This window comes from Sus scrofa, chromosome 3 (genome assembly GCF_000003025.6).
Source record: "Sus scrofa isolate TJ Tabasco breed Duroc chromosome 3, Sscrofa11.1, whole genome shotgun sequence".
NCBI lineage: Eukaryota > Metazoa > Chordata > Mammalia > Artiodactyla > Suidae > Sus > Sus scrofa.
The window spans coordinates 56,024,187-56,044,356 of record NC_010445.4 but is presented as its reverse complement, the minus strand read 5'-3'; the positions used below and the strand labels follow the sequence as shown (position 1 = coordinate 56,044,356).

Below are 20,170 nucleotides of genomic sequence, written 5' to 3'. Positions count from 1 at the left end.
AGGGAGTTCCCATCATGGCTCAGTGGCAACAAACCCGGCTAGTATCCATGAGGACTCAGGTTGATTCCTGGCCTCGATCAGTGGGTTAAGGATCCAGCATTGCCATGAGCTGTAGTATAGGCCAGCAGCTATAACTCTTGTTTGACCCCTATCCTGGGAACTTCCATATGCTGCAGGTGCAGTCCTGAAAAGAGGCCCCCCCCCCAAAAAAATACATATTAGGAGTTCCCTTGTGGTGTAGTAGGTTAAGGATATGGTATGGTCACTACTATGGCGTGGGTTTGATCCCTGGCCTGGGAACTTCCACATGCGTCAAATGCAGCCAAGAAAAAAAAAAGTGCATATTAATCAGGGTTTCTTCTTCATCAAGATTCACTATCTTGCTAGTAGTAAATTAAGCATTTAACATGGGCTGGGGGTAAGACGTGAGCATGGAATCAGTGAAAAGATAAATATTATACCAGGCATCTCTTATAATGAGACTTCAGGGCATTGTTTTTAAAATGTTTGTTTGGGAAAGCTCAGATACAGCTTCTAAATCTGGAGAATTTGAACAAACAATCTAAGAATCAGATTAAGTGGGCCACACATCCTTCTGAATACTTTCAGTTGTACCCTACCTGTCTTCCTCCCCTTGTTTCATCAAATTAAAAAATTTCAGGACAAAATGACCAGCTACTGTTTGGAAGCTGGCTTGGTCAGCTGACTGTATCTGCCAGTAGATGGTTGGTTTTACATATTTATTTTTAGGGGCTGGAAGGGGCAGGTTCTAGATTCATGCAGGGAAGTGTTTCAATCCAGCCTTCGCACCATGACATGTCACTAACTTAGAGCAAATTACTTAACCTCACTGAACCTCAATTTCCTCATTAATCACAGGGGAATAGATGAGGGCACGCCTGGTACATAACAAGCACTCTGATTTAGTGTAAAGAAGAGAGTAAAATACAGTGACTTATTCCACCAACATGCTTCTATACTTCCTTATAATGTATCCTTAAGAAAAGTTAATTCACCCACTTTGCAATGGTTGCAAGCAAATTGCTTTGTTCAATTTTCCACCAGGTGGCAAATCTTATAGCCCCAAACCTCATCTCCCTTCAGACATTTTTTCAACCATTTATTGAGTACAAATCATGCACCAGGCAAACTGGGATGCAGAGATGAATGTAAGCCTGGTCCCTTGTCACATGCCCACTGTGATGGGACATGCACAAAGGATGATGTTCCCTGGAGACAGGCTGGGTGTTCCATGGAGACAGGCATGGAAGGGGCAAGGGTAAGGAGGAAGGAGGGTGTTCGATACAGTGTTGGGGCAGGAGATTGTTCTGAAAACTTTCTGTGGCTGCTGTGATCAGAGCTTGAGAGAAGGTATGCCTGGGAAAATACTCAGGCACTTTGGGGGGGATCCCTCCTGGCCCCAGATCTTCACCGAAATGGTGTGCCATGATCTGGCACGGCTGAAGTTTTTCCTTGGCAGGGGTTTTCCCTTCCCTGACTTTTTTAATAGCTGGCTGCTCAACCTTTTGGTTAGAGAAGAGGGGTTCTATAATGCTTTCTGGTTAACAAGAGACTCTCCCATGTCAGTCCTCACATCAGCTCCGTGCTGTCAGGGTTCCTGCAGCTCGAAGATGAGAAGAGTTAAGTTTAGAGGGGACTGAGCGACTTCACTTAGTCACAAAGCTGGGAAAGAACAGAGCTGCCTTGTGAGCCATATCTAATGACTCCAGAGCTGGGCTCCTGTCCACTCGTCCAGAAGCAGAGGGAATGACTGTTTTTATATTAAGCAAACAATGAGGAGGCTTACTTCTTAAGCGTGAAGCATTCAACACAGTTGTATTGGTCTGACTCTGCCTTCTTGATGGAAATTTTTTTCCTCCTGCTTTCTTTTCTTTCTTCTTGTCTACTTGTTATGTAAACAGGCATCAAAGAGAGATCTGTTCTATGATTTCAACCCCAGAAAAATGTGCAAAACCTCATTCTGATGTGGAATCAGCACGAATGTCGAAAGCACCAGAAGACCGCTCAGATCAAAAGATTCAGAAAAAGAAAGTCCTCCATGCAGGTATCAGGGGACACAGTGATTTGAATCTCAATACCAGTTTTCCTTCAATGCAAAAGGTAGCTTAAAACTAAAGACCCATAATATTTTTTTTCCTTCTTACGGCCACACACCTGTGGCACATGGAAGTTCCATGGTCACATCAGAGCTGCAGCTGCCAACCTGTGCCACAGCCACCGCAACACTGGATCTAAGCCGCGTCTACAACCCACACCACAGTTTGGAGCAACACCAGATCCTTAACCCATTGAGCAAGGCCAGGGATCGAACCTGCATCCTCATGGACACTATGCTGGGCTCTTAACCTGATGAGCCATAATGGGAACTCCATCATAGTATTTTAAAAGAAGACTAAACTTGTGTTTTTTATTTTTATTTTTATTTTCTGGCCACCTCATGGCATAGGGAGCTCCTGGGCTAGGGATCAGATCCAAGCTGAAGTCTCAACTTAAGCTGCAGCTGTGGCAACGCTGGATGTGCAACCCACTGTGCCAGCCCGGGGATCGAACATGAGTCCAGTACTCCCAAAACGCTGCTGATCCCATTGTGCACAGTGGAAGCTCCTAAACTTGTATTTTTTTAGATGTAAGTTTATTGAGATAATTGTACATTCACAAAGCTCTGAGGAAAAGTACAGAGAGATCCCGTATACCTACTCTTCACTCAGTTTCCCCCAGTGGTGACATCTTGAAAAAAAAAAAATACCATCTTGCAACCAGGATATTGGGCACCGATGCAGTCTATGATCTTACTCAGATTGTCCCAGTTTGACGTGTTCCTTTGTTTGCGCGTGCGTGTGTGTGTCTGTGTGTATGTGTGGGTGTGTGCATGTACTTCTGTATGATGTTATCATGTGTGGTTTCATATTTCCAGCACCACCGTCAAGATACAGAACTTTGCCATCACCTCACAGATCCCTGGCATTGCTCTTTTATAACCACATCCATCTGCCTCCAATACCCCGTCCCAATTCTTGGGAACCACCAAGTTCTCCATTTCTAAAATGTTGTCGTTTTAAAGATAAATGGAATCATACAGCACATAACTTTGGTGTCTTGCTTTTTCTACTCAGCACATTTTCCTGGAGATTTGTCCAAATTTTTTGCAGATATCAACAGTTCATTCCTTTTCCTTGCTGAGCAGTATCCATGATAGGGATGTACCTATGGTTTAACCATTCATCTGTTGAAGGACATCTGGATTGTTTCCAATTTAGGGCTATTTCAAATAAAGTAGTTATAAACATTTTTGCACAGGTTCTATGTGAACATTATGCTTCATTTCTTTAAGATAAATGCCCAGGAGTGCAGTGGCTGAGTCATACAGTACTGAATGTTTAGTTTTATAAGAAACTGCCAGACTATTTGCCAGAGTGGCCGTGCCATCTTACATTATCACAGTGATGAATGAGTGATCTGGTTACTCCGCATTCTTGTCAGAGCTTGCTATTGATTATGGAATTTTTTGTTTTAACTGTTCTGATAGGTATGTTCTCCTGGTGGTTTTTACTTGCATTTCCCTAATGACTAGTTATATTGAACATATTTTTCTATGTTTGTTTGCAGTCTGTATGTCCTCTTCAGTGAAAGGTGTGTGCATATGCTTTGCTCATTTTCTACATGGATTGTTTGATTTTTATTGGTGAATTTTGAAAGCTCTTCATATATTCTAGATACTAGGCCTTTATCAGATATGCTGTTTGCAAATATTTTCTCCCAATCTGTATCTCATCTTTTCATCCCCTAATTAGGGTCTTTTGCCAAGCAAAAGCTTTCAGTTTTGATAAGATCTGCTTTATCAGTCTTTCCTTTTGGTGTTTTTTTTTTTTCCTACAAATTTTATAGTTTTATATTTTCTACAAAATTTATAGAAAAAAGTACATCTTTAGGCATTAGGACTAGGGAAAGAGTTCTTAGATTTAACACCAAAAACATGACCCACGATATGTGAATTGCAAAGAAGCTCACAAAAAGATGTTACTTATCACTAGGAATGTTTTTCTTTTCTCTTTGTTCCTAAAGGACATTTTTGCATATTTAAGATCTGGGGTTGGTTGTGCTTTCCTTTCTGTCATTGAAAAACGGGATTTCCCTTGTGGCTCAGCAGGTTACAAACCCGACTAGTATCCATGAGGATTTGGGTTCAATTCCTGGCCTCACTCAATGGGTTAAGAATCCAGCACTGCTGCAAGCTGTGGTGTAGGTTGCAGATGCAGCTCAGATCTGTCATTCCTTTGGCTGTGACATAGGCCAGCAGCTGCAACTCTGATTTGACACCTAGCCCGGGAACTTCCATATGCCACAGGTATGGCCCTTAAAAAAGAGAAGAAAAGAAGAAAGAAAAACTTAGTACCTCTTCCTTAGGCCTCCTACATTTTAAATGAGAAATTTGCTGCTATTCAAACTGGTGCTAGTAATGGGTCCTTTCTCTCTGGCTTCTTTTAAGAGTTTTTTCTTTGTCTCTAATTTTAAAATGTTTAACTGTAATGCATCTTGGCATGGATTTCCTTGGGTTTATTCTATTTGGAGTTTGCTCAGCTTCTTGATCTGTATGTGTTTTTCACCAAATTGGGAAAGTTTTCATCTATGACTTCTTCAAATAGTCTCTTAGTCCTTTTTTTCTTTTTCTTTTTTTTTTTTTTTCCTCCCTGTACATTTGGGACTCTGATGAAAGGAATGTTGGATATTTTGCTATTATCCTACAGGTCCCTGAAGTCCTGTTAATATTTTCTTATTCCATTTTCTCTCTGTTGTTAAAATTGGCTGAATTCTATTGTTCTATCCCCAAAGTTCTCTGATACTGTCCTCTGCCATTTTCACTCCACTATTAGGTTAATCCAACAAGTTTTTTGTCATTTTATTTTTCACTATTACAATCTCTACTTGGAAATTTTTATGAATTCTGTTTTGTAGCTAAGATTTTCAATTCATTCATTTGTTTTAAGAGAAATTATAACTAACTATTGAAGCATTTTTGTAATGGCTTCTTTGATATCCTTGTCAGCTAAATCCAGCTTCTGATTCATCATGGTATTGGTATCATCTGATTGTTTTTTCTCCAGCAAGGTGTGATTTTATTGGTTCTTGACGTGATGGATGATTTTTTTTTAATAGTACCCTGAACATTTTGTCTATGATGTAAGGGACTCTGGATGCCATTTAAATTTTTTATTTTAGGAAGTAGTTGTCCTGTTCAAAGTTAGCACATAGACTTTGGCCTGCTTTTGTGGGCTGTGGTTCTAATGGCAATTTAATTTTCACAGCTTTCATGGTAATATTTTGGTGCTTGGTTTCCGGGTGTCACTGGGGCTCCTACTGGTCCCTGCTGATGCTGCCTGAGAAAGCAGAGGCGTTTCCCCTAGCGAGGATGCTAAAAGGAAGGGATGGGGAGTTCCTCTGCCACTCACACTCTCCGTTTTGCATGTCTCCATGTCTCTGGGCAGGGGAGAAGAGCCTCAAACCCATAGGGACCAAGATGCATTTGCTCTGACTTGGGCCTTCTTACATGATCTGTCTGGTGTCTCTGTCTTAAACCCATGGGGACAAAGAGGATTCCCATACTAGGTCACTTGTGTGGCAGCATCCCTTTTGCTAGCCCATTTTGCCCTTTCTAGTAAATCTGAGTTTTACTAGAAATGCTACTTTCTACTCATCCTGAACATTTTAATGTCCTTCTGACACTTCCACCATTTCACTGAGATCTGGTATTGTTCCTGTGCTGAATTTTTATTCTATCTCAACTTGATATAGAAGGGTGGTATGGAAGGGTAATGATATGTGGTCACTGATTAAACAGAGCTGGGGCAGTAGTTAAATGCTTGTATTCATTGCCAGATCGATATGTCTTTATTCATTATTTAAAGAATGTAGGAATAGTAGTTTTTGTGTTTGGGGACTTTGGGGGCTAATTTTCACTTTCATTTTGACACACCTGTTGTTTCTGCCCAGCAGTTTTATTTTAATTTTTTATTTATTCTTATTTTTTTACGGAATAAAATACATACATTTGCACACAATTATATTCACACAGATTATTATAACCTGGATCTTAAGAAACAGATTAAGTGACTCCCACTGGAGAAGTGGAATGGAAAATATGCTGAGACAAATAGGAAATTTATTCTATACTTTATCCCAATTTTATGGCTTTCATCTTTACTACTTAGTTTTATCTATTACATTTCAATTTTTCTTTAAAAATTAGCATTATATTAAATTGTTATATTATGCAACTAAAATTTATAAAGAAGAAAGCCTTATATACCATTAAATATTTTATATAGCATAGTAAAAAGAATAACTTAACTGGTAAGCAAAACAAAAAATAATACACCCTCTGAAAATAAGTAAAATATAAAATGCATAAGTGGGTTAAAAAACAGTGTGTAACTATATAAATATGTCCTCACAATTTGTTCCATCTCATTGATTCTTCAATAAAGGCATTACACTATTCTAGGTGATGTGATAAACAAGACATTATAGACTTTACATTGTACCATGGAGAGAAATGGTTATTAATAATACAATTGTAGAACTGTATTATTTAATTGTACAGTGACATTATTTAATTATAATTATCATAAGTTCTTTGATGGAGAGGAAATCAGAATCAGATCTAAGAAGACTTCAGCATTCCAAGAATGATGTCAAATGACTCCCTTCATGGTGGATTATGCACTTATTTACTATGAGATATATTTCTTCTCCAGAGATTCCTTGTTTGTGTACCAACTGTAGATTTTTGGTTTGCAGTTATTCTGAAGTTTTGATGTAAGAGTCTATATGTATATGAGATTGTTTTAAGTTGTTCTCTTAATTGCAAGTTCATCTCCAGTGTCCCACATTTGTACCCATCTCTTCTCATGATTTGTGATTTTAATGGTATAATTGTGCATGGATGATTTCATCTCTTTACTGTATATATACCTTTACTGATGAGCCTTGTCATTTGTGGAATTTTTGTTTCCTCTTGCTGATCTTTTCTTTCCTGCCTAGAGAAGTTGCTTTAGTATTTGTTGTAAGGCTGTTTAGTGTTGCTGAATTCCCTCAGCTTTTGCTTATCTGAGAAGGTTTTTATTTCTCCTTCAAATCTGAATGAGAGCCTTGCTGGGTAGAGTATTCTCGGTTGGAGGTTTTTTCCTTTCATCACGTTAAGTATATCATGCCACTGCCTTCTGGACTGCAGAGTTTCTGCTGAAAAATCTGCCGATAACCTTATTGGGGTTCCCTTGTATGTTACTTGTTTCTTTTCCCTAGCTGCTTTCAAGATTTTCTCTTTGTCTTTAATTTTGGTCAGTTTGATTATTATGTGTCTCGGTGTGTTCCTCCTTGGGGTTATTTTATATGGTACTCGTTGTGCCTCCTGGATTTGAGTGAGTGGGTTCCTTTCCCATGTTAGGGAAATTTTCGGCTATTATCTCTTGGAATATTTTTTCTGTCCCCTTCTCTCTCTCTTCTCCTTCTGGCACCCCTATAATACAGATGTTGGTGCATTTAACATTGTCCCAGAGTTCCCTGAGACTCTCTTCATTTTTTTTCAATATTTCTTCTCTTCTGTTCTGCATCCGTAATTTCTTCTAATCTGTCCTCCACCTCGCTTATTCGTTCTTCTGCCTCCTGTATTCTTCTGTTAGCTGCTTCTAGTGAGTTTTTTATTTCAGTTATTGTATTTTGCATCTCTGCTTGTTTAAGTTTTATATCTTGTATCTCTTTGGTCAGTGTTTCCTGTAAGTGATCCATCTTTGCCTCCAGTTTATTTCCAATGTCTTGCATCATCTTCAGCATCGACAGTCTAAAGTCTTTTTCCTGGAGGCTGAGAATCTCCTCATTGCTTAGCTGATTTTCTGGGGTTTTTCCTTTCTCCCTCATCTGAGTTCTCTGTCTTTTCATTTTTATAGGTTTTTGGTGTGGTGACCTTTTTATAGATAATTGAGTTGTAGCCTCTGTTACTTCTGGTGTCTGCCCCCCCTTGTCTCTGCCCAGCAGTTTTAATCAGGGCAGCCTGCTGGTGTAGTCAGGGGTGGGAGTTCAACTTGTCTATATGGATCATTCATCTCATTTGCTCACAGGCATTGCTCCCAAGAAAATCTATCCTTTTTTTTTTTTTTTTTTTTTTTTTGTCTTTTTGCCATTTCTTGGGCCATTCTCGCAGCATATGGAGGTTCCTAGGTAGGGGTCGAATCGGAGCCATAGCTGCTGGTCTACGCCAGAGCCACAGCAATGTGGGATCCAAGCCACGTCTGCAACCTACACCACAGCTCACGGCAACGCCAGATCCTTAATCCACTGAGCAAGGCCAGGGATTGAACCCACAACCTCATGGTTCCTAGTCAGATCCGTTAACCACTGAGCAACGATGGGAACTCTGAAAATCTATCCTTCTTAATTCCTTGTTACAGAGGCAACCAAAACAGGAGTCACCATATGGGTTGCCTAGAAAAATAGTAACACATAGGACACTCCCAACTCCAGGCATGGAGACCATGGTGTTACCTTTCTGTGCGAAAGATAGACCAGTTTGCAGATTATTAGCTAATTTCTTGTAAGAGGGGAGAAGACCCTTCTTGTTGAAAACAGAACACATTCTATTTATGAAAACTACATAAAGCCTTGGTGCTGCCTAAAGCCTCTAGTGGTGAGGTACAGAACACATCTGCAGTTAGTGTGGTTTCTGTGATCACACAGGAAAAGGAATCAGCATGTCTTGGTACAAACATGTTATCTAAAGCACATAGATTCAATGTCAATATTTGGTAAGTGTCTACTTGCTAGTTGAAGGAACCCAAAAGAAGGTAGAAAACAATATAAATAGGGAGTTCCCATTGTAGCTCAGCAGGTTAAGAACCCAACATAGTGTCTGTGAAGATACATGTTCAATCCCTGACCTCACTCAGTGGGTTGAGAATCCATCATTGCTGCGAGCTGTGGTGTAGGTTGCAGATGTGGCTCAGATCCTGCATTGCTATTGTTGTAGCGTAGGCCAGCAGCTGCAGTTCTGATTTTACCCCTAGCCTGGGAACGGCCATATGCCACAGGTGTGGATCTAAAAAAGAAAAAAATAATAACGGTATAAATAAAGGCCTAGATAGCAGTTGTGGTCCACAGAGTCTCTGAAACAGAGTACAAAACTGTCCTGCTCTAAACACTGTAACCTGTGAATATGATGAGTTATGGAAGTGTGATCTGACCCTCAGCCAGGTTCTCTGGGAGAGCCCAGTGTACTCACACGAGTGTCTGAAATCAGGGGCTTTTTATGACTGGTGGCAGAGGAGAAAGTCAGAGAGACTTGGAGCACAAGGGGAATCAGTGTACCTTGTTGGCTTGAAGATGGAGGAGACCCGTGGACAGGAATGAGGGTGCTTAAGAACCAAGAGACTCCCCTTGGTGACAGCTAGCAAGGAAACGGGACCTTAGTCCTGTACCACAAGGAAATAAATTTTGCCAACAACTTGAAAAAGCCTGGAAGCAGATTTCTCTCCAAGAGGGGCAGAGCTTGAACTCAGATAGTGGAATAAGATGTGACTGCAGCTTTAACTTGGTGACAGGACTGTCCCCTGAAGGTTGGAAAACTGAGCCTTTCTTTTTTTTTTTTTTTTTTTTTTTTTTTGGTCTTTTATTTGTTGTTGTTGTTGCTATTTCTTGGGCCGCTCCCGCGGCATATGGAGGTTCCCAGGCTAGGGGTTGAATCGGAGCTGTAGCCACCGGCCTACGCCAGAGCCACAGCAACGCGGGATCCGAGCCGCGTCTGCAACCTACACCACAGCTCACGGCAACGCCGGATCGTTAACCCACTGAGCAAGGGCAGGGACCGAACCCGCAACCTCATGGTTCCTAGTCGGATTCGTTAACCACTGCGCCACGACGGGAACTCCTGAGCCTTTCTTTTTAAAGGATCCAAGGGTGTAGTTGCATCTCACAAAGTACATCCTTCCATCCCTAACTCCTTTAATCCTTCTTGTCCCTCTGATATCCACAGAACCAACCAAAACCAGCCTGCTCAGAAGCCGGCTGTCAACCCTCAAGAGCTCCACTTGCAGAGAGGGGAAAGACGGCCTTTCCAGTTCCAGCTGCTGGAATACTCCAGGTGACAGAAGCCCTCAAGGATCATCAGGAAGCCCAGGCCAGCTTCTCTTCCCCCAGTGTGTCTAGACCTTCCTGAAAGAGTGGGGTAGAGGGACTTTGGGAGGGACCAAATCATTTTTAAGTGAGTCTGGGTCGGGTTACTTCCTCTTCAAAGGACTCCCTGTTAAATCAGATTGGCTTGCTTTAGGGAACTGGATTTTCTTAGGGCCATACTTGCATTTATTGTGCCCTGGTGTTTAATACACCCAAGGCTCACCTAACTGTGGCTCTAGTGGTGACGCTGCCACTCCGTAGTTTGAATATGAAAACCTCACACTTCATAGTTAGTTATCTTCTTCCCTTCATTCACAGGTGGTGCCATCCGACGAGCCCCTCACTGATCCATATTGTCAGCCTTTTGGGGGCTCAAATGTGAGGAAAATATGACTTTTCCACTCAATTTTTATGACTATTGATAGAATCATTATTCTTTGAATAGTGAATCTCTAAAAGTTTAATCCTTGTAATGTTTTTCCCTGTTTTCAAAGAGGTGGTAAATAACAAACCTCCGCTAAACACACACAGGCACACAAGCCCCTAAGTAGCAGGAAGCTCCTGAGTGACAAATTGACACCTGTTGTTACTGAGTCATGGCTTTATCAGACCTGTGTTCTTCAGTGCTTATCAGTGTAGTGCCTTTTCCCCTTTCAGTTAACCTGCCGTATTCCCTAAATCGCTATGTGCACAGCCTTTTAAAGGGCTTATTTTTTGATGGTTAGGATACGATTTCTTAGGCATTTAGCTAGCTCACTTCTGAATACCCCTTCTTCTAGATGTTGCTGACTCAACTAATACCCTGTTTCATTTATAAAGCTAAGCTTATAGAAAGATAGGCACTAAAAACTCCAAATAGTAATTTGCACGTTTGGACCTACAACTAAACATGACCTAATAGGAATTTTGGTTTTCCACACAGAGCTGAGGAATTACAAAAAACACTATTGAAAAGTGAAATATTGAACAAGGCTCTCCTGTGTAATTTGCTACGAGGGGAATCTAATGTGGGCAACACTGAACTATGATTGGTTCATGTTAAAAGTGAACCTATTTGACATCTTAAAAAAATGTTTTTTGGAGAATGAGAGAATGAGTATGTCTCACCCTTCCCTGGATATGGGGTAAGGTAGATTAGCAGAACAAGAGTATCCTATTTATGCATGTATTGGTCTTTAGTGTTAATTGCAAATGAATCTTGCCTAGAATCTACTCTGACAGAGCAGTTTTCTGAAATATATCCATTTATCAGCCCTCAGTCACAACTGAACCCAGAGGCAAGTATGATCCTTTTGCATTTTGATATGAATCCCGTATAATAGGAAATTATACAACTGCCATTTCCTTTTCCACAGAAAAGGGTGTCCTGTTGACAAATGAATTTCCAGATGATAAGATGATAGAAATAGCGACTCAAGAAATAAGCCAAGTTCATGACCAAGAGTGAGTACTTCAGTCTTACTAAGACGGTTTTGTTATGTTTTTGATATAAATTTTATTTATTTATTTATTTATTTATTTTGGTTTTTTTAGGGCCACACCCATGGCATTATGAGGTTCCCAGGCTAGGGGTCGAATCAGAGCTGTAGCTGCTGGACTATACCACAGCAATGTGGGATCCGAGCTGCATCTGCGACCTATACCACAGCTCATGGGAATGCTGGATCCTTAACCCACTGAGCGAGGCCAGGGATCAAACCTGCGTCTTCATGGATACTAGTCAGATTCTTTTCTCCTGAGCCACAGTGGGAACTCCTGGTATAAATTTTAAAATGTCACAGTCCTCTGTTCTTAGTTCTTTAGAGATGTCTTCAGCAGACTGGCTCGAGATCCATGGCTTGGCAGCCAAGAAGCTCACCATCATGGATGCCTTGTCAGTGACGGCTGTCCCTCACAGCCCCACCTACGTCCCCATTCTGGACAAGCATGTCGTTTCCAAGGTCTTTGATGAGGTAAAACTGACTTTCTATATGTCCCTACTTGATGTACTTTTCAGTTCCTGCTTAAATAAAAAGTGGTCCATGTAACGTCTTGTACAGTTGTAACAGCAATGTATTTCAGCCGTTGGAAAAAAATTACTTGTGAAAGCAGTAAAAAGGAGAGAGAGAGAAGCTCTTATGCATTTTTGTTTCTAAGCTGAGAAGAGATTGGCCTTTGTTGGGTTGGCAGTTCCTGGCTCATTGCTGATGGGTGGCAGTGTGGAGCTGCAGAAACCATTGAAAAGCCTCCAGGTCAGAGTTGTGAATATCATTTGATATCAGAGGACAGGGAGACCTTATGATACATTATGTCCTTCCTTTTCTTACCTTCTCTTCCTACATACAGTTGCACCTTTTCCATCACAAAAGTCTCCAAAGCATAGAAAACAAATTTATGGGAAAATGGGATTAAAATATACACACTGCTATATATAAAAATAGATAGCCAACAAGGACCTATGGTACAGCACTTAGTACCTTGTGATAACCTATAATGGAAGAGAATGTAAAAAAAAGAATGTGTGTGTGTGTGTGTGTATGTATGTATGTATGTATAATTGAGTCACTTTGCTCTGCACCTGAAGCTCACACATTATAAATCAACTGTGTTTCAATAAAGATTATTGCAATAAAAACAATCAGTCTCCAAAGGAAAAAGTCAGAGAAAGAGGGAAGGAGAGAGAAGCAGAGACAGAGATACAGAGAGACTGAGAGAGGATGAGAGTGAGCTAGAGCCAAGAGCCAGGGTGGCAGTTCTTCTTGGAAGGAGAAAAAGGGCTTCCAGTAGGAGTCCGTGGTGGAGTCACTGAGGAAGAAGGCCACATAAGTACTGTAAAGTTTGCCTTGAATTGGGCGACTGGAAGGTTCTCGTCCTGAACAAGAACAGATCCAGCGGAGCGGCCAGATTGCACATGGATGAGGAACACAAAGGAACAAGAATATGAAGATTGAACCCTGGTGCTTCCAGGCAAGTGGAGTGGCAACTAATGCTCTAAGAAGGAGCGTATCAGGTCTCACAGTCACTAGGTGGAGATAACAACCACAAAAGACCTTTTCTCACACTGAAATGTGTACAGTGGGAATATAGGATATTTTGAATTTGCTTCGAAATAATCTGGATGGTGGGAGTAGTTGTGGGGAGAGGAGGAATAGGTAGAGCAAGGTTGGCCATGAGCTGATAATTGTTAAATTTGGGTAATAATATTAAATGGGGGGAGGCTCATCCTACTAGTCTCTCTGCTTTTTTATTTGAAGTTTTCCCTATTAAAAATTTGAGAAAAAGCAAAGGCGGGGAAAAAAAAGCCTTCATCTATAACGGGTCTTGCAGTAGCTGGAATTCAATGTGTTTGGAAGAAGCAGATGAATTGGACTTTTCCTATTAGTCACATTTAAGCAGTTATACCTATGGAGTTCTATATGCATCCTGGTTTGACTGACTAGTGGTTCTTGCTCTGGAGGTCATGTGTGTGGTCACTTAGGCTGGATTCCTGATGACTTTGCCTCAAGGTGAGCGGTCCTGTCATTGGCTGTCACCTGTGACTGGCAGATCCTATTTACACCTCCAGTGACCTCTAACCCGATGAGTCAGATACCAGCTTATCACTTGAACCTGACTTCTTCCAGAAGCAAGAAAGCAAAACTGAATACTGATTTATTCCTTCTAAGAAGTTCGGTAATGGCTTCTCATAGTCTACACATTTATTTTATTACTATTCCTGAGTTTTATTTGAAAGAAAATATATTTAGTGAATTCTCCCTAGAAAGAGAATTTTTTTATCTTTATGTTTCCTTCTAAGCTTCTCAAAAACCTGAGATACATTGAAAAGTAAATGCTCAAAAAACAAATAGAAGAAGGTAGGAAAGCAAATGCATAAAATCAAAGGAAAGATTTATCAATTGAACACATTAAAGTGTTATTTTGTGTAAAAACGTAATAAAATGAAATCAGATTTTGGAAAAATATCTGTAACATACACAACAAAGAATTATAAGAATAATATCTTAAACATGTGTGTTTGTGTGTATGTCCATGTAAGTTACCATGTGCGTTTGTTGTGTGTGTATAAATCAGTGCTCACTATGCATACAAACGTGCACATGCACCCATACTATAAAGGAATGAGAAAATGATAAATATCCCAGTGGAAAATCTAGGAGAAAAAAGTAAAATAAGTCAAAAACCATATATAAAAGTTTTTTTTTTTCTTTTTTGCCTTTTTGTCTTTTTAGGGCTGCACTCATGGCACATGTAGGTTCCCAGGCCAGGGGTCCAATCGGAGCTGCAGCTGCAGGCCTACACCACAGCAACTTGGGATCGGAGCCACGTCTGTGACCTACACCACAGCTCGCAGCAATACCAGATCCCCATCCCACTGAGTGAGGCCAGGAATCGAACCTGCATCCTCATGAATGCTAGTTGGGTTCCTTAACTACTGAGCCATGACAGAAACTCCAGTATTTCTTACTAATAACCAAATATATGAATTTTTGAAAAATGCAAATTAAAAAACCAAGTAGACAACTTTCCTCCCATGATCAAATTTGTTAAGGTTAAAAAAATACTAATAAACAGTGGTGGCAAAAATAGGATAAAATTAGAACTTTTACATCCTGACCTTGGCAGTATATTCAGAGATATTAAGAACTTACTTTTCCTCCAGCAAATCCATATGTAAATATTCCATAATCTACAGACAGAAATCATCAGAATACTGAGGAATACATTCAGAGAATAATTATTGCTGCCTTATACTAACAATAAGAAAACTTTCAGTTTTTCAACAACCCCAAAATCCTAAATATCCATTCTATCCATATGGTGGAATGTCATAGTTTCATTAAATATTCATTCCATCCATATGATGGAATGTTACACTTTCATTAAATACCACGTTTCAGAAGAACAACATGGGGAAAAGCTCTCAATACAATGCTGGATGAAAAAATCAGGGTAAAAGACTGCATAGACAGTATGTTAATTTGGTTACATCTGTGTATGATGTAGACACAGCCCTCTTCCTCCTTCCCTCTTCTTTTACCAAAATGTTACTAGTGTTTATCTGTGGGGTGAGATTGCTAGAGATGTGGATGATTTGTTTATATCATTTTTAGTTTTTCTTGTAGTACTTTCAACTCTGAACTGCCTTAATGATATGCTGAGAGAGAAAAAAAAGTTAAAAAACAGACCTAGGAGTTCCCGTAATGTCTCAGTGAAAACAACAAATCTGACTCGTATCCATGAGGACGCAGGTTCTATCCCTGGTCTTGCTCAGTGGGTTAAGGATCTGGCGTTGCCATGAGCTGCGATGTAGGTCAAAGATGTGGCTTGGATCCTGCATTGCTGTGGCTATGGCGTAGGACAGCGGCTGAGGCTCTGATTTGACCCCTAGTCTGGGAACCTCCATATGCCAAGGGTACCGCCCTAAAAAGACAAATAATAGTAATAATAATAATAAAAAACAGACCTAAAGCAAGAGACAAAATGATATAAATGTAAAGGACACTTGCTTTTTAATTAATTTATTGGTTTCTTATTCGATAAGTGATATAGACATACATCTTCTGTATAATGACCATTTAGAAGTCTTTAGAGGAAAATGTGAAAGTTTCTCTCTCAACCACTCCCATTTGTAAAAGAAACACTCTGAATAGTTTGATAAATATCCTTTCAATCCTCTTTTACACACACACACACACGTGTATATGTTATATATATCTATATATATGTACACAGCAACTTTAATATACAAAATAATTTTAATAAGACAACAGTATATGGATTTATTATCTTTAAAAAATGGTATCTTAGAGACTTTTCTAAGTGTGTGTATATATATGTGTGTGTGTGTGTGTGTGTGTGTGTGTGTGTGTGTATATATATATATATATATGAGTCTGTCTCATTTTTGTTAGTTGCAAGTTTCTTCCCTATTATTGTGGACATTTACATTGTGTCCTTCTTCCCCTGATTACAAACAGACCTATAATGGATTTCCTTGCACAGAAATTTTTGGGCACATATACAAGTGTATCTTTGTGATGGATTGTTGGATCTGAAGGATCTGAACATTTAATTTTTTGACAGAATAAACCAAATCATCCTCCAAATAGAGTTTATATTTCCACTAGCTTATATCCCCAAAGACAGCCTTTTTCCTAAGAGGCGCTATATATATACTTGTTGATAAGCATTAGTTCTACCAGTATAGAGATACTTCGAATACCCAAAAAATAGTTTGCAGACAAGACGTGAAATCTTACTTGTATGCAGCTTGTCCTCTCCTCATATTTGGAAGAAGGAAATATAGTACTCACTGAAGCACTTAGCTCCCCAGGAGTTATGCACTATTACCTGTACTCTGGGGACTATAATACACCTACTCTGAGATGGTGTATATGGCCTAGAAAAGAAGTAATGCATAGGAGTTCCGTCGTGGCACAGTGGTTAATGAATCCGACTAGGAACCATGAGGTTTGCGGGTTTGATCCCTGGCCTCGCTCAGTGGGTTAAGGATCTGGCGTTGCCATGAGCTGTGGTGTAGATTGCAGACGTGGCTCGGATCTGGCATTGCTGTGGCTCTGGCGTAGGCCAGCGGCTACAGCTCCGATTAGACCCCTGGCCTGGGAACCTCCATGTGCTGCGGGAGCCGCCCTAGAAAAGGCAAAAAGACAAAAAAAAAAAAAAAAAAAAAAAAGTAATGCATATAATGGACAGCAAGCATTGAATAAATATTGGCTTTTATTATAAAAATATTCAATAAATATTACATGCCTACTGTATGCAGGCCCTGGGCTGGGCTCTAAAATACAGCCAAACAAGACAGCCAAATTCCTACCCGATCACAGCTTACAATCTCATGGAGGAAAGCGCAATTAAAATAAGAAGATCTAATGAAATGTGACAAGTGGGAAGGGCAGAGTGAAGGTGCTGGAGGCCTCTCACAGGCTTCAGGTGTCAGAGCAGATTTGGACCTGGCCTGGAGCAGTCAGAGCCCAGGGTCTCTTCAGTTCGGTTTTGGACCTGGAGGGTGAGGAGCTGGAGGAGTAACCTAGGCAGTGGGGGAGGTGTGGGGAAGTCTAAGGTCAGAGAGAGTTTGTCATTTCAAAGAAAGTTCAGTGTGATTGGACGAAGGTGGGAAGGCTGGTGAAGGAAGGACCTTGCTTGAGTCAAGGAATTTTTAATATCACCCTGAGGGAAACCAAGGGTTTTTTGCAGGAGTGAGGGAAGGTCAAGTTTGGGCTCTAGCTGTTCTGTGGAGAAGAGATGGAGAGGTTCACAGCTGGGACAATGAGGGCAGTCAAGAGGCAAGGTCTGGGTGGGTGTGACTCAGGTGACAACACTGGGCATGGATGCAAGGCTCTTTATAGAGCCAAGTCGACAGGACTAAACTACATGGGCTGAGAGAGAGAAAAATGTCTGTTGAGTGGTTTCCAAGAAGGGACCAATGGAAGAGCAGTGAGGGTCCTGTTTTTCTTGAGAACATTCTAGTCTTCTGACCCTGAAAGCAAAGCCAGGGGAAGAGATATACCTTTTTCAAGGGCATTCCACTCAGGGCACTTGTGCTTGGTGCCTTTCGTGGCATCATAAATCCTCCTCACAAGCCTATGTATAGGGAGCTCCCCCATTGTTGATGGGAAGAGCAAGAATCATGATGATCAATTCCAACTGCACCCTCAAAGCACCCTCTTTATTTAGTATCTTCTCTGACCGGAAGAGACCCTCAGCTATAAAAGGGAAAGAATGGGAAAACAGTGATTGAAAAAATATAATCCCACCGAGTGAGATGTATGGCTTTTTGAAACTTGGACCTAACACTTTATGCAAATATAGACAAAAAGTAGAATGGAGCTGAAAAGGAAACAAGAATCTTAATCTATTTCACTGAGATTCTTAACTGACTTTTACTCCCGTGTTGTCTGTGCAGCCACGTATGTCTGGATAGAATTGTAAAGCAGCCTTTGGCTTTGTCCCCAGCTCTTTGTTTCATTCATGACTTATGTATGGGCTGTTTCTTCTCCTGGAATACAGTGCTGTTTTGGTTTTCGTGTTCCTTGGACCAGCATCAAATCTGTCACCTTGGAAATGAAGTATTGAGCAGAGAGGTTGCCCTAGCAACTCTTCATTACAAGATGCTAACAGGCACTTTGAGTTTGCAATGGACCAGATAACTTTAACCTTAGCTCTTTCAGAAAGATTAATTTATCACCAAGTCATATACAGAGTAAAATTGTTTTAGTGATCTGATGATTCTGGAATTTAAAGCTCTTTACTGCCAATTGCATTGGGGAAAAAATAAAATTGGGGGAATATTAGTTAGTATCGGTGGAAAATCTCATGTTACAGAACCAAACTTGGGTCATCTCACCCACGTGCAGTAAAGCCAATCTACTGACATTGGATTGTGGTGAAGAAAAGTGCAGTGTTTATCATAAGGCACCGTACAAGGGGAACAGGTTGCTGATGCTCAAAAACCCTAAACTCCCCAAAGGGTTTCAGCAACCATTTTTAAAGACAAGATGAGGGAGGTATGTATCACAGGGTATGTGACAAGCCACAGGTCTCTGATTGGGTGATGGTGAGGTAACAGGGCAGTACAACAGGGCTTAACATTTTCAGTCCCAAGGCACCAGTAGATCTGGGGGCTTCCTCTTCATGATCCTCAGGTAGTTAGTTTCTTCCATTTGGTGGTGGTTTTAGCATCTGTAAAACAACTCAGGAAATGTGTGTTAGAACACTTATCTAGGTACTTCACAGAGGAGCTACAGCCCAGAACATGGGGAGGGGTCTGTCCTGGTCTGTCCATAGGATCCTACTTGGCCACAATCATCATCATCACCATCATCACCATGTCTTTAACAGCATCTAACCAAGGCATCCTGCTTTGCCCTAAGCTGGGTTTAGCACATGGCTTTGTGATCAGGTAGCCTGAACTTGCACCCCAGCTCTGTCGCTTACTCCTGATGGGCAGTGGCAAAGGCTCTAATCTAGTACATGATGAACTCTCATACTAGGTTCTAAGCCAAGCATTTGATTTCACCAAAGTATCTGATATAGAACTTAAAAGCAGCCTAGTGAGGTGGCTATTTATATCATCATTTATAATGTTAGGGATGCTACTAAGGGCATGGCGTTTTGTTGCTTTTCAAGTAGCATTAAAAACTATATTGATGGGAGTTCCTGTTGTGGCTCAGTGGTTAATGAATCCGACTAGGAACCATGAGGTTGCAGGTTCGATCCCTGGCCTCGCTCAGTAGGTTAAGGATCCGGCATTGCTGTGAGCTGTGGTGTAGGTCACAGACAAGGCTTGGATCCTGTATTGTGGTATAGGCCAGCGACTACAATTCCAATTGGACCCCTAGCCTGGGAAACTCCACATGCCATGGGTGGGGCCCTAGAAAAGACCAAAAAAAAAAAAAAAAAAAAAGAAAAAAAAAACCTATATCGATAGAAAACCTTATTTGAAGTCAAAAATTAAAAAGGACATTTAATACAAAACTGTGTATCTGTGTGTGTGTGTGTGTGTGTATATGTATATTCATTGTGTAGAAGGACTGGGAAATACAAATAAATGGGAAAGACAGAATAGAATTACTCACAGATGAATTATTTGGTGGTTATCTGGCCAGACCTTTTTCACTATATGAATCCTTGATCTTTGTTTTTGTTTCACGGAAATGAAGTTGAACGGAAGATAATTTGTGCCTTCATTTTTACTCAGCAATCTATTTTGAACATCATTCCAGGCCAGCAAATAATTCATTTACTACATCAGTTAAAATCTAGTGACCTCACTGGCATTTTTAATTGAAATTTGCATTTTAAAAATACCTTTTTATTTTCTAAAAGTTTAGATTGAAATTTGTGAGATGTAACCTACACCATAGTAAGTAACATATTTTCTTGGGTTTATGAATGATCTTATTGACACACCTCCCGGCCAGTTAATTTTGTGGCCCTGCCATCAGTTTTTTTTTCTGTGGAGCCTGGAGATGTTTCCCTTGAAAAGCAGACG

General features: G+C 40.5%; 1 protein-coding gene across 13 annotated transcripts in view; it reads left to right on the top strand.

Moving 5' to 3' along the window:
• VWA3B (von Willebrand factor A domain containing 3B) overlaps positions 1-20,170 on the top strand; it is a 224,064-nt gene that overhangs the window by 129,241 nt on the left and 74,653 nt on the right. For all 13 annotated transcript variants that reach the window (XR_002342532.1, XM_021087236.1, XM_021087240.1 and 10 more), the window contains 4 exons: positions 1,923-2,065; positions 10,040-10,147; positions 11,535-11,622; positions 11,975-12,131. Coding sequence is in view for 12 of the 13 variants with exons in the window: in XM_021087236.1 (XP_020942895.1) it covers positions 1,923-2,065; positions 10,040-10,147; positions 11,535-11,622; positions 11,975-12,131 (496 nt within the window). In the remaining variant the exon portion in view is untranslated. The remainder of the gene's footprint in view (positions 1-1,922; positions 2,066-10,039; positions 10,148-11,534; positions 11,623-11,974; positions 12,132-20,170) is intronic.